This window comes from Crocuta crocuta, unplaced genomic scaffold (assembly GCF_008692635.1).
Source record: "Crocuta crocuta isolate KB4526 unplaced genomic scaffold, BGI_CrCroc_1.0 scaffold140, whole genome shotgun sequence".
Classification (NCBI taxonomy): Eukaryota; Metazoa; Chordata; class Mammalia; order Carnivora; family Hyaenidae; genus Crocuta; species Crocuta crocuta.
Window position 1 is genome coordinate 8,267,238 of NW_027527775.1, and position 26,130 is coordinate 8,293,367.

General features: G+C 39.5%; 1 protein-coding gene across 1 annotated transcript in view; it reads left to right on the forward strand.

Annotated features, from left to right (window-relative positions):
- TNKS (tankyrase) overlaps nt 1–26,130 on the forward strand; it is a 207,771-nt gene that overhangs the window by 172,290 nt on the left and 9,351 nt on the right. Inside the window, exons 18-26 of the mRNA XM_077772826.1 lie at nt 2,464–2,652; nt 3,784–4,021; nt 4,628–4,710; nt 12,833–12,953; nt 14,170–14,267; nt 15,813–15,887; nt 16,727–16,832; nt 17,432–17,618; nt 20,213–20,369. Of these exons, the coding sequence (XP_077628952.1) occupies nt 2,464–2,652; nt 3,784–4,021; nt 4,628–4,710; nt 12,833–12,953; nt 14,170–14,267; nt 15,813–15,887; nt 16,727–16,832; nt 17,432–17,618; nt 20,213–20,369 (1,254 nt within the window). The remainder of the gene's footprint in view (nt 1–2,463; nt 2,653–3,783; nt 4,022–4,627; nt 4,711–12,832; nt 12,954–14,169; nt 14,268–15,812; nt 15,888–16,726; nt 16,833–17,431; nt 17,619–20,212; nt 20,370–26,130) is intronic.

Sequence of the window (26,130 nt, forward strand, 5' to 3'; positions counted from 1 at the left end):
TAATTGGTTTCTCCAAGCATCAACTATATATTCAGTGTAAAGAAAGTTGAATAGTAAATACCATATACTTGTATACAATTCATATTACACACCTACACTAATTTTCCTTGGACTATCTAATTTTGGAAACCCATGCAAATTACTCTACCAAGTTATATTATCCTGCCAGTACACATGGGAGCAGCATAAAATAACCATCAGAAGCACTGTTTGAATGCCCTGTAACCTTACCAGGGAAAAGCATGAAGTTATTCCATGCATTGGGTTAGCTGAACAAAAAGAGCTATCCCTTTTCAACATACATCCTTTGAATAAGGGAGATACATTTTGGGGATTGAATTTTTGTTTTGATTTGTTTTAAACATTTAAAAACCATTGTTAACATTTATTTACTGTTTTTGAGAGAGAGAGACAAAGAAACAGAACACGGCTCTGTTTATTATTTTTGAGAGAGAGAGGGAGACACAGAATCCGAAGCAGGCTCCAGGCTCTGACCTGTCAGCACAGAGCCCGACACGGGGCTCGAACTCACAAACCGTGAGATCATGACCTGAGCTGCAGTCTGATGCTCAACCCACTGAGCCACCCAGACGCCCCATTGTTTTGTTTTAAGTAATTTGGATAATGCCACAGTTGGTACCTGTTTTTATCTTTTGTGTTGGAATCAGTTTTATAATGATGATGTATCTTTCTTAATCCCAAAAGGATCACAAAACACAGCTTGTTCTCAGAAGCCCTAATGTCATTATGTTCCTCTACTCCTGTTTTGTTTCTTATACTCTCAGAGCAAATGCGGGAGTTTCCTTAGAAGTTATTTGATTCGTATTTTCCTAATAAATTTTCTTCTCTTTATTTTCTGAAACTATTTTCCTGAAATAATGAGTACGTGTATTATCTTTTAAAAACGTTAACATTAACCTCAGAAAAAGTGTCCTTTTTGAGGTGAGCGTCTTCAAAAGAGCAAAGGCTGTCTTAAAGAAAACATGAAGACGCGTGCCCTAGATCTCGCCTTGGGATATTTCTGTTTCTCCCTTCCTTCCCCATCTCTTCCCATTCTCACAAAAGCTTCAATATATTGCAGTGTGAGTTAGATATGTTTATAAGAATAAAGTTATTTTTATTATTCTCAGAAGCCCAATCGTTGAATCAATATTACTGTTGCATAATTGCTTATCTGAAGCTTATTTTATGAGGACTTTGGGGAAGAAACAAACTTTTTGCTACGTAGAACGTACTATTTGAGAGAAACTGCTCTCCTTGAAACTTTCTCCTACATTGTCTTACACAGTCCTGCCTCTTTATAGTTCTTCTGTTCCCACTGCCCCTTTTGTCTCCCCTGGGGACCCTTCACTCTCCTTTTCCCACATTTTGTTCTCTTGATGTTTTATCCCCCTTGAAATCATCTTTCTGAATTCCTTTTCTTAGAGAGTTCATTTATCACCTGGCTGTAGCTATCAGCTGGACATTCTGTTTTGCAGATCCCCAGGACCCCTACCCCCAGGGCCAGGCACAGAGTAGGTGTTCACCAATATGTGCTTGACGGGGGAGGTGATGAGAGAGCGTTAAGTGAGTAAATAAACAGGCCCTTATCTGTGCTCCGGCCGTTTGTGTCAGATCATTAACGGAACGTCATTACTTTGATATTTTACCTCGAAAACTACTTCGCCCAAGTGAACCTTAACTTTCTTACATTCCCACTTAAACTACTCCGTTTCTGTTAATAGTTCCACTTCTGTTTTTTTAATCTTCTAGACCAATTTTGCAAAAAGAGAGGCAGTCATCTTTGACTTTTCTTTCTCTGTAGTTCATGTCTTTTTAAAGCCCAATAGTTTTCCCTTCACAATTTCTCAAAGGTAGCCCTTCTTTTCTATTCTTCTCTGTGACAGTTCAGCATGTGAGAACCTTACCCCCAGCTTATCAGTTAATGCGTCTGCTGCTGTGATGTCCTTCACCCAATATCGCTTTGTTATGTTACATTACCTTTCCCCAAGGCTGAAGAGAGAACATGGAGACTCGTTGAGATGTGTGTTTCAATAAATAGATCAGAGTGCAGAGGACTAGAAGGGACATAGCAAGATAAGAGAAGCAAATAAGAACACTGGTTTGACAGGTGGACTAGACCTTTAATAGGAAACTTGGAGTCAGGAAATAGTTGCATTTCTTGTGTTTGTTTTTAAGATAGACCTGACTATGTGGAAATGTTATGTTATATGAAAAAATTTTTAAAGCACCTGTGAAGAATTACAAGGTAAAGGAGTGATTGTGAAATTGAGATTCTATAGGCAAGAAAAGACGGAGTCCAAAGTACAGGAATGGGCTAAGTATGTTTTTTCTAGAGTAGGACTGTGTATTGAGGATGAGAATAGAGCTACAGACGGAATGAAATGTTAAACAAAACAAGCGTACCTGATGGAGCTTCTCCAGTCTCATTTGTAACTCTTCACGTCCTTTGTTTTTCTGCAGCATGTGGACATAGCAGCATTGTTGATAAAATACAACACGTGTGTAAATGCAACAGATAAGTGGGCGTTTACTCCTCTCCATGAAGCAGCCCAGAAAGGAAGGACACAGCTCTGTGCCCTACTCCTAGCACACGGTGCAGATCCAACTATGAAGAACCAGGAAGGTCAGACACCTTTAGATCTGGCAACGGTAAGTCTTCATTCCGAATTATTTAGTATTGCTTTAAATGTCATCCTTGTCAAATGTCTCCAGATTAAAGGGGCCCCCGGGTGGCTCAGTCAGTGAAGCGTACAACTTCGACTTAGTTCATGATCTCACAATTCGTGGGTAAGAGCCCCGACTTGGGCTCTATGCTGACAGCTCAGAGCCTGCTTGTTATTCTCTCACCGCCCCCTCTCTCTCTGCCCCTTCCCTACTCATGTCCTGTCTCTCTCTCTCTCTCTGAAAAATAAACATTAAAAAAAACTCCAGATTTTAACTATACATTAAATTATTTATTGTGCACTAAATAATGCCCAGTGTATAAAAATCATTGTTATTTAAACAATATGTAAAATACAGTATAAGCATTGAAACTCATTCTGAAGAAGAGATTGAGAATCAACACTATGCAGCAGGTTCTTTTATAAATGAGAGATGAGGGACGCCTGGGTGGCATCAGTTAAGCATCTGACTCTGGATTTCAGCTCAGGTCATGAAATCAAGCCCTCAGTCAGGTTATATGCTATCAGTGCAGACAGGGGGAGCTTAAGACTCTCTCTCCCCCTCTCTCTCTGCCCCTCACCCACTTGCTTGTGCATGCTTGCTATCTCTCTCTCTCTCTCTCTCTCCCTCTCTCTCTAAAAAAAGATGAACTTATCCTTTAAATACATGTATGATCAGTATGACCAACTATAGGCACATATAGTGTTAAAATATGTTTCCAGAAATCAACATAGTCTGCATTCTACATTCTTAGACTTTTTTTCATAGTTAACTCTCGTACATTTGTACATATGTGTGTGGTGAGTACATTTAAGATCTATTCTCAGCAGGTTCCAGGTATATAATACAGTATTAGTAGCTAAAGTCACCAAGTTGTACGTCAGATCTTCAAAAGATGAAATATTTTTTAAAAATTATAGGGATTCTAGTTCTACCTGTAGAAACTGCTGGGACTTTTTGGAGCTGGTGGCCGGGAATAAATGATCAAAAGCCAGTAGGCAATAAAGAGGCACTTGCTGAAGATGAATTTCAGAAAGCATTTGGTCCTTAGTGAAAAACTTACTGTTTTAAAATACAGTATTTTTGTGTTTGTTTTTTTTGTATTGTTATTTGTAGGCTGACGACATCAGAGCTTTGCTGATAGATGCCATGCCCCCCGAGGCCTTACCCACCTGCTTTAAACCTCAGGCTACTGTAGTGAGTGCCTCGCTGATCTCACCAGCATCCACCCCCTCCTGCCTGTCTGCTGCCAGCAGCATCGATAACCTCACTGGCCCTTTAGCGGAACTGGCAGTTGGAGGAGCGTCCAACACAGGGGACGGGGCCGCGGGCGCCGAGAGGAAGGAAGGAGAAGGCAAGTACACTTGTGAACGCTGGTTTGGTTTGGGGGTTTTTAAATGAATAGATTTCACTTACCTCTCTTGCTAAGTATTGAGCACCTGTCATAAAGACATCCTGTATTCATACACACCAGTGTACAAGAACTGTCTTCACAGAATCAATCCCTTGACATCGATCTTGTTCTTACTTATGTATGCTCCAGTATACCCATTTATAACCATAGTATTTTATTAACTACCGCGTGAGTCTTATTATTGAAATTGTATTTCTTTTTAAACCCTGAAAGATCATTGAATGAATGGAAACTGAAGCAACAACTAGTCAACTCAGTTTTTAATTCCAGCTATTAAATATTTCACTAAAAGCTTTAGATTATATTTTATAATATCGCAATTAATATAAATGCTCCTAGTAAGATAAAGGTAAATTGTGCTTTTACTTCTTTGCCAAACTCAGAGATAACCTGAAACGTCTGAATTAAATTTCTGTATTCTGGATGATTTTTATGCCATGTAAAATCATCTGCACAGCTAAGGGTGTCAGAGAGTCATGGCTTTAAATAAATACTGTAACTCCCTTTAGATTCTGCTTTCTGAAAACTTCAATGTGTTTGTTTTAGTTGCGGGTCTTGACATGAATATCAGCCAATTCCTAAAAAGCCTTGGTCTTGAACACCTTCGGGACATCTTTGAAACAGAACAGGTAAGCTCTCATATGTAGCTGAGCCGTTTTTATTACATGCTAAGAGCTATCAGTTGCTATTCCTTGTTTCTTTTTTATTTCTTATTCACTTACTCAATACATTAAAACTCATCAAATTTCTAAAGAAGCTAGAGGAATCCAGTATTTTACAATTCTCCCCCAAAATTGGCTAATAGACAGTGGGAGTCATTAACAGTTATTTTGTTATATCTCTATAAGCAGTTTGACTCTGTTTTATTACATGTCAAAACTTAGGCCATGAAACCCCCCCAGAAGAATGTTTTCAAAATCTTCTTTCATTATTTTGTTTCCAAAAAGTGTTGTTCCTTATTTATCTCAATCTACTACTAATGTGACTTGACTCCACTTAAAACCAATGACAGATTTTTATATTAGCAAAATCTTCACCAAGCACTTATCTGTTAAATTTGGAAAGCAAAATAATTCTTAGACAAGTGTACCTTTTTCAAATAGCCTCTTTATGAAGTTTCTATTGTCCATTTGAGTCTAAAATAATGGTGAACCTAAAATTGGCCTCACATTCATAGACCTATCCTGTTTTCACATACATCTTAAATGTATATAAAGGTGTTAGCCTGAGGTCATTATTAAGGTATTTATGAATTAAGACCCTTCTGTTTGTTATTCTGTTTTTATACAGGATAATGAGTTTTTAACTAATTAATGATTTTATTACCAGGATCAGTGTTAAATATTGAATAAATTCCTGATTTTCAATTGACTATTACTACTGTATATAGAATCTTAAAATCAGAAAGGTGTTTAGAAGTCATTAAGTCACTTTCTGAGATCCTACATAGGAATTACTCTTTTAACATCCATGTGGGAAGATAACTGGTTACATTTTGGGGAAGTGTAATAAAATGCTTGTAATTTAAAGTGTGCCCAAATCTGCCCCTGCATATAATCCATTAGTTTCATGTTTACATTTACCTTGTTTTGTACAGAAGTCTAAACCTTGTCTACTTAATGTATTAGTTTCATAAGCTTGTTACAGCAAATTACCTCAAACTTGGTGGCTTAAACAACAGATTCCATGGCAGTTCTGGAAGCCTGACGTTCAAAATCAAGTTGTTTCGGTTTTTTTAAATTTTTGTTTAATATTTTTGAGAGAGAGAGAGAGATGGGCAGGAAGGGGCAGAGAAAGAGACATACACACAGAATCTGACGTAGGCTCCAGGCTCTAAGCTGTCAACACAGAGCCCGATGCAGGGCTTGAACTCACAAACTGTGAGATCATGACTGAGCCAAAGCCAAACGCTTAACCGACTTGAGCCACCCAGGTGCCCCCAAAACTGAGCTTTTGACAGGCCTGCACTCCCACGCCTCTGCCAGCTTCTAGGCCCCTTTGGCTTATGGCCGCGATTCTGCAGTTATGCTCCCATGGGCACCTTGCCTTCTCTGTCAGTCTTCTCCTGTGTAGCTTTTAGAAGAACGCTTACACTAGATATAAGGCCTATCTGTATAATACTAGATGATCTCCTCATATGAAGATTCTTAATTACATATGCAGAGATCTAAACAAAGGTTTCCAAGTAGGAAACCTTCATAAATTTTGGTAATCAAAACATGGACAGCCGCCCTTCAGCTCACCACAACATGTCATATAGCCTCTCATATATTTCTAAGACCTAATCAGCTTATCATCGACTTAATCTTTCCAGCCACCCACTCCACAAAACTTCTCCTGTTTTAGGATAAATATACCATTTTATCCCCCCAATTATTCTTTATATGGACATAGTTTCCAAATTCTTCACTAGCCTCTTTGCCCCATTCTGCTGGTTTCTTTGTAGGCTTATAGTCAATTAGGAGTTAATTAAAAACACTGTTTCTTTTTTATAGTATTTATACTGTGAAGATGTTCTAATGTCTTGTCTTTTTTTTTTTTTTTTAGCTTGCTTTCTTTATAGCACTTATTTTAGTTCATCTTTTATGCTCTTATTAATCAAAACAGTTGAGTAGAAACAGCACTGGACTAAAAGACCTTGATTCTATTATTTTTCTTATTAACTGTGTAACATTGGGTAAGGCCTTTACCATATCACTCCCCTTAACTGTAAAATAGAACGCCTGCAAATGTCCAGATAGTTAAAATTTGCAGTCATGCTTGCTTCTGTGCCAGTTTTTAGGATGTGCTTTAATGAAGCATCAGATGTGTCTTTGTCTAGTGGTGAGGACTTTATAAACTTACATAATAATTTCCTTTTCCTTTAGCTTCACCTACCATTGATTTACCCTCTGGTTTAGAGACTTCTAAAATTTTTTTAATGTTTTTATTTATTTTTGAGAGAGAGAGAGGGAGACACAGAATCTGAAGCAGGCTCCAGGCTCTGAGCTAGCTGTCAGCACAGAGCCCGATGTGGGGCTCAAACCCACGAGCTGTGAGATCATGACCTGGGCCAAAGTTGGATGCTTAACCGACTGAGCCACCCAGGCGCCCCTGGTTTAGAAACTTCTTACGAGAATGTCCTAAACAGGAGGAATGTTTTCCCCTTATTCCCTCCCTGAAGGTCTGAAAGCCGTTTTAAAAGCATTATCTTCTGATAAAGCCAAAAGCTATATCTTAATGTATCCCTTCTTCCCAGATCAGCTCCACAATAATTGTGTGATTTCACACATCTTTGCTTAATAAGCCAAAGACCCCATTTGTGTAAATCACAAATAACTTCAATTGACTATTGAAAATTTTTCAGAGGATTTCAGTTTCTCCTCTTTCAGTTAGTTTGCAGCATAATTTTATGGTTTCTTTTTTCTCTTTTACTTGATTCTCTCAGTAACTGATTTCCTATGACATGGTTATCTCCTTATTGATCGTAGTAGTTTAATCTTACAGTCTGTCCTTTTGACCGCTTATCCTGTTTGGTCCGTTTTATTGTCTTTTACACTGCACTTCTGTTCTGAGTAAATGGCTCCATCGATTTTCTTTTTTGCCAGAATAATTTCTATATCCTTTTTATTAATATGTTGACTATTCCATTTTAGTGTACATTACCCAGCACGGCACCTTTCTTGCCGACAAATGATTTTACCTTTCTTTGTATCGAACCGTGTTTGTCTTCTGGCCCGGTCATCAGGCAGTCAAATTCATTTTCACTTTGACTGCAAGTGTTACTTGAGTAGCCTTCAGTTATAGAGTAAAACATTCTGTAACCCTTTCTGTAGTTTACCCTCAGTGCCTCTGCTCCTGCTCAAGGATACTTCTCTGCCAGTGGGCTGGGGAATATAGTTCTTTTACTCCAGTATTAGGAAAACTGCCTTCGGAGCATCACAGCCTCACCTCTTATCTCCGCAATTATTCTCTCAGAAGTCTCTTACCTAAATTGGCTTGTTTGAACACATATACTTGGCCAAGTAATACAGACCTGTGTCTTTTATAGTTAATGAAATATAGCACCAGTGTCACTCTGGCCCTTCCTTTATAACATAGCTTCCTGATTAGAGCACTTTTTCTATGAGAAAGGCTGATTTGATTTACACTGCAATTCCTAAATAGAAATGCTATGACTTAGAAGACTTTTTATGGGCAACCTATATATTTTTGTGAAAAGTGATCATATAAATTTTTATTTCAAAATCGAAAGACCACGGAATGGACTCAAGTAAATGAATCGTGCACATGATTGTCAAGTTATTTCTACTCTGACTTGCATCCTTTTAAGCCTAAAAGAAAGGGGTTTTTCATTAAAACTCTACTTTTTCTCTCCCTGCCCCAGAGAAAATGAACAGATCTTGGGAACAAAAAGCAACCCTTCCTGAAGTGACATTTGCTTTATATGCAAGATGATTTCATTGATACATGGATAATCCTTATTTTAAAGATTATAATTTGATTTTTTAATTGAAGTCTAATTGATGTATGATATTTATTAGTTTCAAGAGTACATCGTAGTGATTTGATATTTTTATCAAATAAAATTATCCCCACGATAAGTCTAGTTACATCTATCACCAAAGTTATTATTACCATGTTGTTGTCTATATTCCTTATACTATCCATTGCATTACCATCACTTGTTTATTTTATAACTGGAAGTCTATACCTCTTCATCTCCTTCACCCACCCCCCCCTCCCCCAACCCCTACCTCCTCTGGTAACCAAGTTTGCCTCTTATATCTGTGGTTCTGTTTCTGTTTTCTATTTTAGATCCAACATATGAGTGAAATCATATGGTGTTTGTCTTTCTCTCTCTGACTAATTTCATTTGGCATAATAGCCTCTAGGTTCATCCATGTTGTCATGAATGGCAAGATTTCATTCTTCTCTATGGCTGAGTAATATTGTATATAAATACACCACACCTGTATCCATTCATCTGTTAATGGACACTTGGGGTACTTCCATATCTTGGCTATTGTAAATAACGCTTCAGTGAACCCAGGGACGCATCTATCTCTTTGAATTGGTGTTTTTGTTTTCTTTACATAAATACCCAGAAGTGGAATTCCTGGATGGTAGGATAGTTCTATTTTTCATCTTTTGAGGATTCCCCATACTGCTTTCCACAGTGGCTGCACCAGTTCACGTTTCCACCAACAGTTCCCTTTTCTCCACATCCTTGACAACACTTGTTATTTTTTTCTTTGTGATAGTAGCCAGTCTGACAAGTTTGATCACTTTGATTTCTTTTTTTTTTTATTTTTTTTTAATGTTTTTATTTATTTCTAGGAGAGAGAGAGACAGTGTGAGCAGGGGAGGGTGAAAGAGAGAGGGGGTCACAGACTCTGAAACAGGCTCCAGGCTCTGAGCTGGCAGTCAGCACAGAGCCCGACGCGGGGCTCGAACCCACCAACCGCGAGATCATGACCTCAGCGAAAGTCGGACGCTTAACCGACTTTGCCACCCAGGCGCCCCTGATCACCTTGATTTCAATGTGTGCTAGATATAAATAACTAGCCCAAGAAACTTGTGGTTTCCTGGATGTAACAAAGTTATTTTTGACGCGTTAAAGATAATTTTCAAAAAAAAAAAAAAAAAAACTATTTCTAATAGTATAAAAGCCCTGAATCTTACAGGAACATATCTAAAATCCGTCTAACTTGTTATATTGGATATTTCCATTTCTTTTATTGATAGGATAGTCTCAGATTCATCATTCTACACATTTTTATAATACTCTCTACTCCGTTTCCTTTTTTGTCCTCCCCTTAACGATTTCTATTTACCAGGCTCTGTCATCTTTTTGAAGTTTCTCTCTGACTCCTCCCATCCACTCCACTCCATCTTGACTTTGTTCATGTAGTCCCTTTCCCTTCCAAACCTGCCCTTCAGAATGATACTGTCCTCCTCATGAAGTACAACTTTGTGTGGCTCTGCTGCAATGGCTCCCCAAGAGGTTTTGCATACTGTCTTAACATGATCTAAAAAGCCCATTAAGATTATCCCTAACCTGCTGCTCTATCCATCCCTTCTTTTTTCCTGTATGTATATTGTACGCTCACCCTCTTGGACTTCAGTGCTGAGAATCTCCCAAATGTTCTGTATTCTCTTACTTGATATTCCTTTTGCACATGCTGTTGTTCCCTTTGTCTTAAACAGCTTTCCCTTCTTCTGACGGATCAGCTCTTGCTTCTTAGCCAAGCTATCACCTTCTTCCAAGAACCTTTCCTGACCCCCTTCTGTCCCTTCCATCTTTTCCCGCCCTACCTACAGCCTTGGTCAAGTAAGAACCTTTCTGAGAGTTCCCATAGGGATTCCTACAAAACATTGACCAACCTGTACCATGTTTTAGTGTTTACTTCTTTTCTCCTTGGGAGAGGAAATAGCATGAACGTTTGTGCTTCTACCTTGTGTTTACCGGCCCTACTCCTTTACCACCTTTGGACTAGTTATCTACCTTTCTGAACTATAATGGGAAGTTTTAGAATTGTTTAAGTAGTTACTTTCTTAGAAAACACCTAGCATATAGAAGGTATTCATTAAATATATTATGTATTAATGAATGAACAAATGAACAATAATCTGAATTCCTTAGCTTATTGTTTAAGGTTTTCCAGTGGCCGCTGCCTGATAAGTATGGGGACAAATTGCGTACCATGTAACCCCAAGCAACTCAATGTTATTTTAGCTTTCTAGTCAGCCCTTTGAAGAAATATAAGCAGGGAAAGACCTATAACAACAATCCGCCTCAGTTTCCTCATGAGCGCATCAGTAGTACTTCTTGGGTGACTGTGAGGAGGAATTGAGGTATTCGTTTTATAGATGGAACAATATAATCAACAAATATATTAAACATTCTTCATTTCTTTTCTGGAACTCATAGAGAGGGCTCTATACTTTGTTTGCCTGGTTTCTGCTTCTTCCAAATATACACAATATGCACCAATTCAGAAAAGCTTAAGGTTCCTCTGAATTGAAGCTACCACATCCATTGAGATCCTGTTTTTACATCAGCTTTATTTGAACCAAAGTTTAAAAGGAAAAAATTGGGACATCAGTAATGTAGTAAACCCTGTGCATGGCTTCCAGTGTATATTAAATTACATGTAGCTAAAAAATGTACAGGCACCTATTATTATTGTGAACTATTCTGTCTCCAAGATCCATATTTCAAAACTGTTGCTTTTTAAAAGCTCTGCTCAAAATTTCCTTTTGGTAATTGGAAGCAAATTGCCCATTTTGTACAATAGAGCAATCATTTCTCAAATGGCCACTTAAGAGCAATACAGTAAATTATTTCCAAAGAATGAATGGTATATGCTTGCTGCACCGAGAAGATCAGACTCATTATAAATACTTCATTCTGACAATAAAAATCAGTAAAACTCGAGACCTAATTTGTCAGGTTTTTTTAATGTTATGTGTAACTAAAAAGGTAGAGAATACTACATACAGATAGTTAACACATATCTCATTTGAGTTGGGAAAAGGGTGTCTAAAAGGATTTCTCAGTTTTCCAAGGAAAGAGAAAATTAAAGGCTGATCTTGTAAACTGGTATCTGCATTGTCATAGGACCAGCTTCGTCTGAGCTAGAAAATGACATGCTCAGCCCTCTAGCAGTGTTTCTGCCCAACATTTTATCCTGTGCGTTCAGAACTCTGCCACTGGGTGGTGGTAGAGTCACAGTTAACTGTTTCAATAAAGGAAATGGATGATTTTGAGTCCCGAAGGTAGCCAACTGTCTCCATTTGCAGGGATGAAGAACCAAAAATTAAAAACCACTCTTTTTACAACAATAGAATGTTAGGCTTCAGGGACGGTTACATCTGCGATTTTATAAGAAAACTTAAAAGCCATCTACTGTCTCTTTTCCATTTTGGAATTTTGTATGCAGCTTCTATGTAAAATGGTCTGTAATTGAACTAAATACTTACCATCTAAATCTCACCACTTTCTAAGGTAGCCTTTTCCATTCTTGAATATTTCTCAGCACTGGGAAGTTCTTCTTTATCTTGATATAAAATCCCACTTATCTAAAACTGCTTACCCCCTTGCCACATTCTGTTTCATTGTGCTAATAAACCTCTCTCCCACTCCCCTACCATTTTTCTCTGCTACCTGCTGGATACTGGGACCCAGTATTTCCCCACTTTTATGCTTCTGGTTGAGGCAAGCAAGAAGTGGTAGAATTAAATAATCAAAAGGATATATAGCAGTGACCATTTTATATTTGTATAGCATTGTTTCTTCCATTTTAATTCACAAATAACTGGAAGCACAGAGTTTTTCAAGTGAGTAAAAAGCTGATAAGGGGCACTTGGGTGACTCAGTTGGTTAAGCATCTGACTTTGACTCAGGTCACGATCTCACAGTTCATGAGTTCAAGTCCCGCATAGGGTGAGCTCAAGCCCTGCTTCGGGTGAGCCCCACTTTCTCTCTCTCTCTCTCTCTCTCTCTCTCTCTCTCTCTCTCTCCCCCCCCTCTCTCTCTCTTCCCCTCATGGGATTCTCTTTCTCTTAGCCCTCACTCACTTCCAGCCTCTCTCTCTCAAAAAAAAAAAAAAAAATTGATAAAATTATCACAACTTAAAATTGGTTTATAAAGGAGACAAAAGAATTTGTTAATTTGGTTGGATATTATAGCATTAAAGACAAATGGAAGAACTGAGGAACAATTCAAGATTTAGCAATTAATTTTGTTACTTTTTTTTTTTTTTTAAGATTACACTAGATGTACTGGCTGATATGGGTCATGAGGAGTTGAAAGAAATAGGCATCAATGCATATGGACACCGCCATAAATTAATCAAAGGAGTAGAAAGACTCTTAGGTGGACAACAAGGTAAGGAAAAATAAATAAATAAATCTCAGAAGGAACAAGTGAGTTGTCAGGGCTGGCATTTGAGCTCAGGCGGTCTGAACCCAGGGCACATGTGCCCGTCCGGTGTAGCGCCTCCTGCCTGCCCCATCTTCCTTATTGCTTGGCTCTCCCTCCAGCTGCTCTAGCTAGCCGTCTGCCCGTTCTCCCCTCTCCCGTCTCACTTTATACCCTCAACATCTCTGGAATCTACACTTCTCTCCTTTCCCACTGCTGTCTAATCCAGTATAAGTCACCCAGTCTAGGCCACTGTCATCTGTCGCCTTGACTGTCACAACCGCCTTCGAGCTTATCTCCGACCCTGACCTTCGCCTCCCCACCAGTACCTGCCCTGCATGTACACAGAAGACTCTTTTCAAAATGACTGTGTGATCATATCACTCCATTGCTTAAAACCTTTCAACAGAATCCTGTCTCTTTTAGGATAAAATCAGACATTCGTGACATGGCTTTTCATAATCTGACCTTTCTCTCTGACCTCATCCTGAACCTTTCTCCCCACTCACAGCTGTCAGCTCAGCCTTTTTCCTCCCACCATACTTTGCTGTTACAAGCCTCCTATCTTTCCCCTTTGTCAACCTCCATTTTTATCATTGTTCTATTTGTTAGAAGTGCTTTTACCATAGGAAAGTAAAGGTAGAAAAAGGAAAAACTTGAATTAGCCCCTCTGCAGCCCATAAAATTTCAAGAGTAGCATGAAATTAAATGTTAGCAGGTTTTGAGCTTAAGTCTTGCTTATTTATCTGCATTAAATTAACAAGCATAATGAAATGAAGAAGAATAAAATATTTTAAACTGATTATAAGTGACCATCTCAAGCCATCTCATAGAGTTTTTACAGGATCATTCTTCCGTTTTAGACCTGACTGCATTGTGATCAGTGTGTTTCTCTTTTGTATCAGACATAGTTTCATGTATGTTTATGAATGAAGTCAGTTCAACAAAAATTAGCTGAGCCCTGCTGGGGAACTCTGTAAGAACAGATAAAGTTGGTCCCCAGTCACACCTCTGTTACTTCTCTTGTCTTTGGATGTACTTATTCAATATAACCTTATATATTAGGTTTGAATTGCCAGTAATTTAGACTGCTTCCAAAATGTCAATTATTTATGACAAGGTTTTCCCTAAAATTGAGGCTGAGTAGTGTGGACTTTAACATATTCATTTTTCTTTCCTACAGGCACCAACCCTTATCTGACTTTTCACTGTGTTAATCAGGGAACTATTTTGCTGGATCTTGCTCCAGAGGATAAGGAATATCAGTCAGTAGAAGAAGAGGTAATGTGCATCAAGATTTTTCATGCTCTTCCTGAAATCTGTGGTTAAGCCTGTTTTTCCAGTAGGGCTAAGCTTGTCTTATAATGATTTACCATCGTTCACCTGACTTAGCCATGGGGGGCCATATTGCCCAAATTCAGATAGGACTCTGGATTAAGACTATGCCACAGTGTTCTCACATCCTAATAAGCCTTGGGTGTCCAGCGGGTGGGCCAGAGATGTCCAGTTTTCATCTCGGAAACTTTCCTGAAACTATGCAAGAAAGAACCCTACCAGAACTATTTTCTTACACTATTAAAATGCTACCTAAGAATGATAGGGAGTGAGAATCTTGCCTCATGAATAACAAAGATCTTCTTGTTTTTATTTTCAACCAAAGTTATAAGATGTGATAGTAAAATAATATGCCTCCTGTTCGTGTGTACCTGTGCCATCTGCCTCATAACTCAGGTCACCTTTCAAGTCTTCAGTCACGGGGTGAAAGCACCGTGGTAAGGCTGATGGATGGCCCTCTTGCTAGACAGATGCCATAGAGATTCCCCCTCCCCCTCGGGGTAATGCTTCATTTCTTACACATCATCAACACAGTGCTGGTGGTATTATCACAGTAAATAAGCTGCCTAACCAATTCCATAATTTTGCAGAGAAAGGCGTGCATTCGTATTTTTGTTTACTGTCTGCCTTTTAATCAGTGCTCACATTGCTCTCATCCTGGGAAGTCAGGACTATTACAGCTCAGGGTGGCATTTCAGCTCATGCCTGGCCAGCCTGTCAGGAGAGCATCGTATCTTCTAGCAGCTTAGCGCCTAATCACTGTTTCACTGGTTTCACAAATTTGGATCATAATGTCAAAACTGTGATGAGTAACTTCACAGACAGAGCAACGAGATGGAGAATTAACTCTTTTGAGTCAATTCTGTGAGGAATGTGGGTCCTCCAGACGTTTCACTTTTCCATCATTCTTTTGAATGTGGAAAACGGGAGAAGAGCAAGGACTGCCCAGAAGAAGGTCACTCCCCTGGGTCATACGTCACATCCAGCTTTCCCCAGTCTGTGCAGATATACCTTGAGGCCCCAGGTGAAAGAGATAAAATAGGATATCTCATCCAAGGAACAACTTACTGATTTTTAAAAATCACGTTTGTTTAATGAGTACTCATCGAATGTGAGGAGCTGAAGTTTGACTTCTCCCCGGTGCTGCTTCTCCTCACTACCGTAACATAGCAGTGCCGGTGGCTTAGTGTGATGCTTTATCTCTGTTTCCCCACTGTGCTGCCAGGAAAGTCTTTCAAAGCTTTTTTTTATTAGAAAAGAAAGAAAATGTAGAGGTTTAATATCTATGTCTCTGACTTACTGTCTCATCAGAAATACTCATCCACTAAACTTTGTTGAACAATTTATAGCGAGCTCCCATTTATTTCTTAGTGTTGAGTCTGAGACTCTCAGTAAAACAGTATAACAGAAGGTGAACGTTGAACAACAGAGGAATGTCTTAGAATTAGACGCTGGCCTATTTTCAGGAAGTTATTTTATTTTGTTCTGTAGATGCAAAGTACAATTCGAGAACACAGAGATGGCGGTAATGCTGGTGGCATCTTCAACAGATACAATGTCATTCGAGTAAGTTTTTAAAATTTCAGGGTAAAAATTAGATTGCAAGGTGTGCCTGAAAGTCAAATATAGACAATGACAAATTTTTTCTCAGCATATTTTTAAACTGCCAAGATAATCAGTCATCTGCTGCCTGGCAGTCAGGTGCTCCCTTCCTCTTACCCGTCAAGACCGTACTTCGCTAGAAACAGACTGGGTGGAAACAGAAGAGCTACAGACGGAGGCTAGATCCGCTGGTGTTGCCGGCACAGGTGCACTGAGGAGACCCGGCCCACCCACAGCTTGAGACTGTAGCTGACAGAAATTTTTACCACCACTTCAGAGCAGTGTCCAGAGCCTGGATTTTCAGTCTGAGTCAGCGATTGTATCGGAATGCATATATCTCTTCATCTCAGTATCTTAATCAATACTATGAGATAGATGTGCTTTTTCAAGGGAGCATCATAATGATGAGTAAAATCTGTTGAGAACAGGCTTACACCAGTGCCTTGGAAGATACACCAGTGCACATCAGAATTCCCTGGAGAGATTTTAGAAGAAGCTAGATGTACAGGCCCCTGTATCCTAAAACTTAGTAAGTCTGGGAGGAGTCTAGGAATGGCTTTCCTTTTACTTTAATTCTTCAGGTGATTTTGAGGCACAGCCAGGTCTGGTGCAGAATAACAAAAGCCAGAATGTTAACTTAGCTACGCTACCTGGCAACGTTACCATTTTCAAGGAATGTTTTAAGCAAACGAAACAACAAAAATTGAACCTTCCTAAAAGAAAACATAATTTTCATTTTAAATGATAAACTGCCGCGTAACATTCTTTGCACTCATTTGCTTCATTCTTCCTCATCCTTAAAGATTCAAAAGGTTGTCAACAAGAAGTTGAGGGAACGGTTCTGTCACAGACAGAAGGAAGTATCCGAGGAGAACCACAACCATCACAATGAGCGCATGCTGTTTCACGGTGAGCATAGGGACCACCGTTAGCTCTCTGGGCTTTTTTGCAAATTCCAGTAAAGTGAAGAGCGTACGTCATTGACCATAACGGTGTTGTGTTAAAAATGGGTGGTTTTGATTTTTTTAATTCCCTGTGGGTACTGGTTTTGTAATGCATTGCATGTTAGTACGGGCTTCCCAAGGCGTGCAGAATGAAAATAACTTAGCTGAAATTGTTCTAGAACTTCTATTGCAAGTTGAGCCATCTAGATAGTGAAATCTTTTTATTACAGTTTAGCATAATTGTTCCAGTTTGTCCGATTATCTGTTTTTGTGTAAAGTAAGATTGCATGGAAAATCTATATTTTTAAAGCCACGTTGTACTTTGGTATCTAAAAGCTCCTGCCATCTGCAGAATCCATATTACATCCTTGCTTGGCGAACACTGTGGGTCCCCGCTGAGATTCTAGTACAAGAGAATAATTTATGTAAGGTAGACCATCTTACAACTTCATTTATGCATTACTAATTACTTAATATTAACCTGCCAAATGCAAAATAATTTGCAGCTAATTGGGATTCTAGAGAAGATTTCAAAAACTGATCTTTCTGTGTTTATATTTTTAGGCTCTCCTTTCATTAATGCCATTATTCATAAAGGGTTTGATGAGCGACACGCATATATAGGAGGAATGTTTGGTGCTGGGATTTATTTTGCTGAAAACTCCTCCAAAAGCAACCAGTACGTCTATGGGATTGGTGGAGGAACCGGCTGCCCCACACACAAAGATCGCTCGTGTTATATATGTCACCGGTGAGCACCCTGCCCCCGTATAGTGGTTGCTGCCTCGGGTCACATGTGGATTAGTTTCTCAGGCTCTGCCCATATCACAGGTTATCCTCAGTGTTGACAATGGATCACACGGGTTCGGGGTTGGATCCGAATAGCTGATCAACCTCTGTCCTAACAGGAGAAATGGCAGTACAATAAGTAGCGGTGCTGGGAAACACCAGATATCTGTCAGCCAGTCGTAGGTTACGATGAAACTCCCTCCACCTGGACTTGCTCCCTGAGCTTCACTTGCTCGGGTTCAGAGTCAGAGCAAGAAAAGGTTGAGAGTTTCATCTCTCGAAGAACCTCTGGCTTTAGACACATTTGAACTAAGACACACAACTTCTGTAAAGAAGTTGAGTCTTCAATTTACTTCTGATGTTGCGAGCAGTGCTTTAAGGCAGGACATATAATCAGCCTTGAGAAGTCCAGTTTCAGAACATTAACTTTGGATTTCATAGTGAACAAATGAATATTGGCTTTTTAAATAGAATCTTAAAACTCAAATTCAAGAGAATGATAGTACACTCTTTCTGAAGTCAGAGAAAAAATAACCATTCTCTTCCCTACCATTGGAAAAAATACAAAAGAATTGTACATCACAAAGATTACAGTTGATTGCATTTTTCTTTTAACCAGATGGAAAGTCAGGTTAATTAGAGATCTTGTAATTCAGAGGAAAGTTCGAAAAGACCCAGATAGCCTTGAAATTTATTAGAGGTTTTGGCCTTAAAGCTTCCTGCTTCCCTTTACTTTGAAAAACTTACAGCTGTCAGCAGTTCTAGGATGGATCTGGTATGTCCGAAGGAACCTTTCTATAGAAGCCGCCATGGTTAATAACACACAAAATTTCCCAGGGATACGTAACATGCAAAAACTCTGTGCTGCTGCACACCTATCCTAAATAAACAAAGAAATGAGCCTCGATGAAGACGAGCAGTTGCCCATGACAACTAGGCACATAGGTTTATGTCTGAGCCAGGATTTCCTAGAAAACAGAGCCCGAAGCTAAAGCTGATGTACCAGCACTTTCTTGGCAATACCGGGGAGGCAGGAACGAGGCCACACGAAGAAGTGAGGTGGAGATGGAGGCAGAGCAGGGGCTGTGAGATGCATCCGTGAGTTGGCCTGTTTCAGAACGAGTGCAGGTGGCTGCTCAGCCCATGAGACCGTGTCAGAGATTGTGGGCACTGCTATGCCTCACAGGAGGGCGTCGTGGGAGGATGTCTGGCTCCTGTCTGGCTCTGGTCACTAGTTGCCCCACAGGATGTCGTGATCCCTGTGGCTGGGGCTGCTGCATCTGCGCCCACAGCTTCGTGGGCCGGTCCTGCGTTTTCTCCTGCCTCCATGACTACAGGGAAGTCCAGGGCAGGAAGCAGAATCCAGGAGGCGGGGGCCTGTCATGTCAAGCTCTGCAGGACCTAAGGACTGGGAGTAGCCATGGCAGTGGGCCCGGCGGGCTGGGCGGGCAGGATCCAGTGACCTCCCCCAAGTGCTACCATAATGTGGAGACAGAGCTCAAACACCTCCCACTAATACAGAGCCGAACCTTTTCCTCTGGGACCGACGGGAGATGCAGCTGGTACCGAGCCGGCACTCCAGACAGCCATCAGTCACATCGTGCTAAAACAGCAGGCCCAGGCAGGACCCATTTATAGGGGGTCTGGCCCAGAATTAACTCAAAATAGTATCTCTGATTGGTTAGAATGCAGAGATCACACTCTGTAACTAAAAGCAAACCATTTGACTGAATACTAACTGTTTTACACATTTAACAGTGTGACTAATCTCACTGACTAAAGTGTTTGTAGTGTATATTAAAAGTTTGCAAACTTTTATTTTAAAGGGCCACATAATAAATATTTTAGGCTTCGCAGGCCGTATCATCCCTGTCACAGTGACTCACCTCTGCCCTTGTAGTGCAAAAGCAGCCGCAGATGACATGCAAATGAACGTGTGGCTTGTTCCAATAACATTTTCTTTACAAAAACGGGTGGCAGACTAGATTTAGCCCATAGGCCATAGTTTGTCAGCTCCTAGTTTATATAATACACTTTCTTCCCAGTCAACTTTCTTTTTCTCTGTAATATTTAACATCTACTCCAATTGGTGTTTCACCCAAGTAGGATTCCCAGCCATACATTTAAGCTAAGTATTTTTGTAATTGATCCACTTTTATTATTATTTGTCTCATCCTAGTTTTTACTTCTTCCTAATGAGTAAACCCAATCTTAATTTCAGATGCAGCTGCCATTTGTTTATTTGCTTCAGGTTCCTCCTGTCCATCCTCATAAGAACTTAGTTTTTGCTAGTATTTCGCTTTTCCCACTAGTCAAAACTCTCCAGGTATTTTTCTGTCATTGGTTGTGTAACTAATTTGTGTCTGCTGACTGCTTCTAGTAAATCAGTCTGTCAAATCCCATCCCATTCCTCCTCACATTTGAAAGTGACATTTGAAACTATCTTGCCTTGTGTTAAATATTTTTTTATAAAATCAACAAACCTAACACTTTTATCACTCTAAGATTGACTGCCTCCTTCAAAGCATCACTCCTTTCTTTCCTTTTCTTCTGTAGACAAATGCTTTTCTGTAGAGTGACCCTTGGCAAATCCTTTCTGCAATTCAGCACCATGAAAATGGCTCATGCCCCTCCGGGACATCACTCAGTGATCGGGAGACCGAGTGTGAATGGGCTGGCGTATGCCGAATATGTCATCTACAGAGGCGAACAGGTATGCTGTTTGTCAGATAAGCATAAATAAGCTGCTAAGATGTCAGTGCATGGAGAACTAAGAGCTTCCATTTAGAGAATTCTCCTTTTTTTTTCTTTTTTAAAAATATTTATTTTAAAACTTTTACTACTTTTTTTTTACTGGGGGCAGAGAAAGAGGGAGAGAGAGAATCCCAAGCAGGCCCATGCTCACGCTCAGTGAGGAGCCCTACACGGGGCTCAATCCTGCCACCATGAGATCATGACCTAAACCAAAGCCAAGATTTGGACACTTAACCAGTTGAGTCACCCGGGTGCCCCTAAAGAGTTTTCTGGATGGATGTACTTGCCCTAGACCAGTCACTGAGTTGAAGCTCTAGATTTCTGATCATGACACTTAACATAGAATAATAGCTTTCTGAGTTGTAAAGCTACAGTACATTACTCCAGATAGGATATGGAGTAAGGGTAGGAATTGCACACAAATCCTGAACTCCATTTAGTAGATAAGTTGATTGTGGGGAGTTAGGCAAAGCAATTTAACGCCTTTAGGTGCACTGTAGGATTGAGCAAATGAGTAAATGTATTGATGTTTGATTTGGGACCTGGGATGCTCATCGTGGAAGAACAGACTTACGAAAGTGCCGTAGGGGGGAGAGTAAGAATGACTCTGTATAGAGATGGACTGAAATTGGAGGTATCAATAGGAACTCATCATTTTCAATATATGTACATGTGTGCACTTGTAAAAATACACATTATGTATAGGTATGTGTGTAAGAGTCTATGTAAGCGTATGTATGTATATGAGCATATATACACTTATATTTCTTAGCACTCTCTGCTGAAAACAAGGAATCCCCAATAGCTGTGAACACACTCAGACCTAGATCTTGGCCTCTAATACCATTCCCCGCTAAAAGGAACCCACCCTCTCTGGAGAAACAGCTAATTCCAGGGCTGAAGCAGAATAGAAACAAGTGAGTCTGGAACATCCTGTTTTGCCAGCAAGGAATGAAGTACTCAAAAATGTGGTGGGGGCGTGTCACAAGGACACAGAGTTAGTATGAAGGGGCTCCCACTGGCCAAATCTGGAATAGTTGGAATACCAAAATAAGTACAGTAATAAATTTTAAACCACTGGGAAAAATATTTCGAAGTCATGATTCTATACTGATAACAAATAGGTAAATAAATGAAAGTGAAAAGAAGGCTTTTGCCTATAGTAGAAAGCCAAGGGCAGAGGAGGACATGTGGAGGGAATACTGGATTTGGGAAATCATCATCTTGAAACCACTGTGGCAAGAATCATAAATGGATGCTAAAGCTAGGAGATAATTTTGATTTAAAAAATGATATTTGCATGGTATTCTTATTAACTACAGAGGAGAAGAAAACAGTAATTATGCTTGGAGAAAGGGGCCAGTACTTTGACCAGATGATCAAAATTAACATCACCAGTGAGGGACAGATAGAAATAGAGTGTGCCTCCAGGTATATTCTGAGAAGGGCATATCATCTATGCAGTATTCAAGCCAAGAAGGCATAACCCTGGTCTAATCAAAATGAGAAATGTTCTAGTAAAAAAAAATCTGGGAATGGAGCACCTAGGTGGCTCATTTGATTAAGTGTCCAACTCTTGATTTTGGCTCAGGTGATGATCTCACAGTATGTGAGGTTGAGCCCCACATTGGGCTCCATGTGCTGAAAGCACAGAGCCTGCTTGGGATCCTCTCTCTCCCTCTGTCTATGTCCCTCCCCTGCTCATGATGCGCTCGCTCACGCGCTCTCTCTCCCTCTCTCTCTCAAAGTAAAGAAATAAACTTTTTTTTAATGTGGAAAGATTAGACTTTTCAGAAATGTAAATATGATAAAAGAGAAAGGCTTTAGAAACTTTCCAGATTAGAGGCATCAGGGTGGCTCTGTTGGTTAAGCATCCGCCTTTGGCTCAGGTCATAATCTCACAGTTCATGGGTTCAAGCCCCAGTGTCAGGCTCAGAGCCTGGAGCGTGCTTCAGATTTCTGTGTTTCCCTCTCTCTCTCTGCTCCTCCCCTGCTCACACTCTGTCTCTCTCAAAAATAAAAATATAAACTTTCCAGATTAAATGAAACCCAAGAGACAAGACAACTCACTTAAGGCCTTGCCCCGCAATTGAATCTGGTATTAGAAGAGAAACAGCATTATTAAATCCACTGAGGGGGCACCTAGACAGCTCAGGTGATTAGGCATCTGACTGTTCCTCTCTCAGCTCAGGTCAGGATCTCACAGATCATGAGTTTGAGGCCTGTGTTGCAGTGTCAGTGCAGAGCCTGCTTGGGATTCTCTCTCTCTCTCTCTCTCTCTCTCTCTCTCTCTCTCTCTGCCTCTCCCCCACTCTCTCGCTATGTCTCAAAAATAAACTTTTTAAAAAATTGACCAAGAACATTGGAATATGAAGGATAGGTATTATGTCAGCATAAAATTATAGTTCGATCCTGTGCTTATGTAAGTGAGTATCCCTATTCTTAGGAAATAAATATTTGAGGGTTAAAGAACCATGATGATAAAGAACTTATTCTCAAGTGGCCCAAGAAAAATATGGGCCTCTGTCTGTCTCCCTAGTATATAGAGAGGTGGGGGAGGGCATACATAACAAAGCAAAAGGGGTAAATAAAAGCTTAACAATAGGTGGATAGGGGTAACGGGTGTATACAGGTGTTTGGATGGCATTTTCATTTTTGCAATTTAATATGTAAGTTTGCATTTTTTTCCAAATAAAAAGTTTTTAAAAATTGCCAAAGAACAACTTTGTCAAAATTTTCTGTGTAAATCAGAAACCCCATACTTGTAAAGAAAATGCTTTCACTTTGATCCAGCAATTCCACTTCTAGAAATTTGTGTTCATTATGATCAAATGATGACCACCACCAAAAAGAAACCCACAAAACCATACAAGGATGGCCACCACTGTTCTGGATTACCATAATGAAAATTTTAAGTTGCCTAAATATTCAACAAAAAGAATGATTAAATAGGTGTTAGTATGGTTATATGCCTGTGAGTTTAAAAAATATATATTTACAACATTTATGTTAAACAGAAGCAACCCCAAAACTTAAGAGCAGTTATCTCTAGATATTAAGATTTTAGGTGATTTCAGTTGTCTTCACTATACACTTTTCAAGGAAGTTACCTATAGTAAAAACAATGTATCTCATATTTGGGTGGAAAGAAAGAATGAGGGCTACTTCAAAAATAATAGGTTTACCTTTCTGATAATTGCCGATCAATCATTTCCCCAGTAATTTGGCTTGATAACTTGTTTAGAATCTCTTGCTAAAAGAATTTTAGAGAATGATGTGGTCCAAATCTATTTGAAAGAAAAAGGTCCCTTCCACAATGAAATGCAGGTGATAGTAGTGTTACTTCAGGGAAGCACCCTTGTTCTTCCATATCGGGGTGTACTTGCCTGCATGGATATTGTTAACTGTATTGTCTGGTGACTGTCATTTTCCGTGTCCATTTTAGCAGTTGCTCCTAAAGTTTGCATGAAGTTTTCTTTTGCTAACTTGACTTCTTTCCTCTTAGTTACACCTTAAATCCTTTACCCTTAGTGCTAACACTTTCAAGAGCACATAAATGTCTTATTCAGAGGGTTGATTTAAGGAGTATCCTTCATCATTGGTGAGATTGTTTCTTTTTTTAGAATTGAAAAGATATGTTCAAAATTATGCTTGGAAGAAAAGTGGTTCTGGTTTTAGTATATGGCTGGACTCAAAATGTCAGAAGTATTTTTGTATGTTGTACTTTAAGCATCACATTAAATTAGCCCTAAAGGAGAGGTAGTCTCTGGCCATTGGTTGCTACTGAGATTTAGCCTTAATTTTACAGAAGTGACATGAACAATGTAGTTACTTAACCTGGAAAAGAGAAAATTGTACAATAATTTATACCATGATTTTCAAATATGTAAAATTATTCATGAGACCATGACTTCCTCTTCATCCCTGTGAAGAATAAACACAAAGTGTTTGAGTTTAGATAACAGTGGGGATTTGGATTAAGGAATGGCTCCTGAAAGGCAGTTAGTTACCAAAGTGGTTGTTGAATTTTTTTCTTACAGGAACTTAAAAAAAAAATACATTCCATGCTTTTAGGACCAGGGTGGACGTAAAGTGACTTGACAGGAAGTAACACTTGTTGGTTGGTCCTGTGCCCTTCTCGTCCTGCGGTGAAATGATTCCCTTGTCTTACGTCCCTCCGGACTTGAATGTCTGTAGTCAGTATCTCAGCTGCACACACAGTGCCGTAGCCTAACTGCAGGAATCAGGCCCTGGTCATTCATACCACTGGAGTCTTAGAATCTGCCTGCCTAAAATTGACATGTGACAGGAATCGCCCTAAATAGTGCGCCACCAAAATGTAAACACCAGCATTACCAACTCCTTTGCTTCAGCGGCCTTTCTGCAAGCAAAAAGAATGTGTCACACGAAGTATGGTAGATATGACATTTCGCCGGGACAAAAAGAAGTAGGAGTGTGCTTCACACTCATTTTTGACACTTGGCACATGCCAGCTTGGGTTATTTTTTAATTCTTCTTTTTTTGGGTCTGACTTATCTTCCCAAGCAAGCCTGGAAGCTCCTTGACAGCAAAGGACCTTATCTCACCGCAGGCTGCCTTTTATACACAGAGATGCTCAGTACATGTATATTGGGGGTGAATAGTTTTCTTGACCATTAAACCATCTCGTTGACTAGGCAGTTTGTCCATTTCTCCAGGAGTGCTTGAGCTTCCCTAGAGTGTTTATACCCAACTCTAGAATTAGGAGATTTGCTGACCTAGCCTATTGTAGTAACTAGTTAACCAAAATACCATTTAAAACCATTTCAGGAATTAAGCAGTGTTCAAATCATAATAAAATAAGACTACAAACTTTTTAGTTATGGAAGCTTCAGATTGGAAAGTCAGGAGAGATGAAGATTGTTAACGGTGTTATTCCAACTAGAGGTACTAAGAAGATAGAAACCATTGCTGTTTTTAAGGCAAACCAGAGCAGACTAGAATTTCAGGAAAGAATATTATGAGTGAGTGTTTCCTTACATGTGTACACAGTTACAACTTAAAAACATGTACATTTTTGTTCTTTTTAGTCTTGCTGAGACCCTCTCAGGAGGGACTTGTCTTTAATACATCATCATCATACTGTGAATTGTGACGACTTATACATACTAGATTCTTAGTAGGCCAAACCCATTCTAAGATCTTTGTATTTAATCCTCACAAAAATCTTAGTATTATTACTGATCCCCTGTATAGATGAGGAAAGTGGAGGCAAAGACCTGTAACAGTTTCTGCCTCCTAAAAATCAGAGGTAAAATTAGAAAGAAGTAATTCAGTGAGTCAACTATATGTTTACTTCTGCATTTTAAGTATTCAACAGTCCAGGTTTTTTTCTTGTTTATCAGCTGTATTCTCTATGCTGCACTTTTCACCCCCACTACTTACTTAAATAACTAGAATGTTGTACCTCTTAATGCCTGTCCCCTATTTCTCCCGTCCCCTCGCCTCCTTCCCATTTGGCAACCACCAGCTTATTCTCTGCATTTGTGAGGCTGGGTTGGTTTGTTTTGTTTAAGTTTTTTTTTTTTAAGACTTTATTTAAATATCAGTCAGTTAACATACAGTGTATTATTAGATTCAGGTGTACATTACAGTGATTCCACACTTCCGTCCATCACCAGTGCTCATCACAACAAGTGCACTCCCTAATCCCCACCACCTATTTCACCCATCCCCTCACC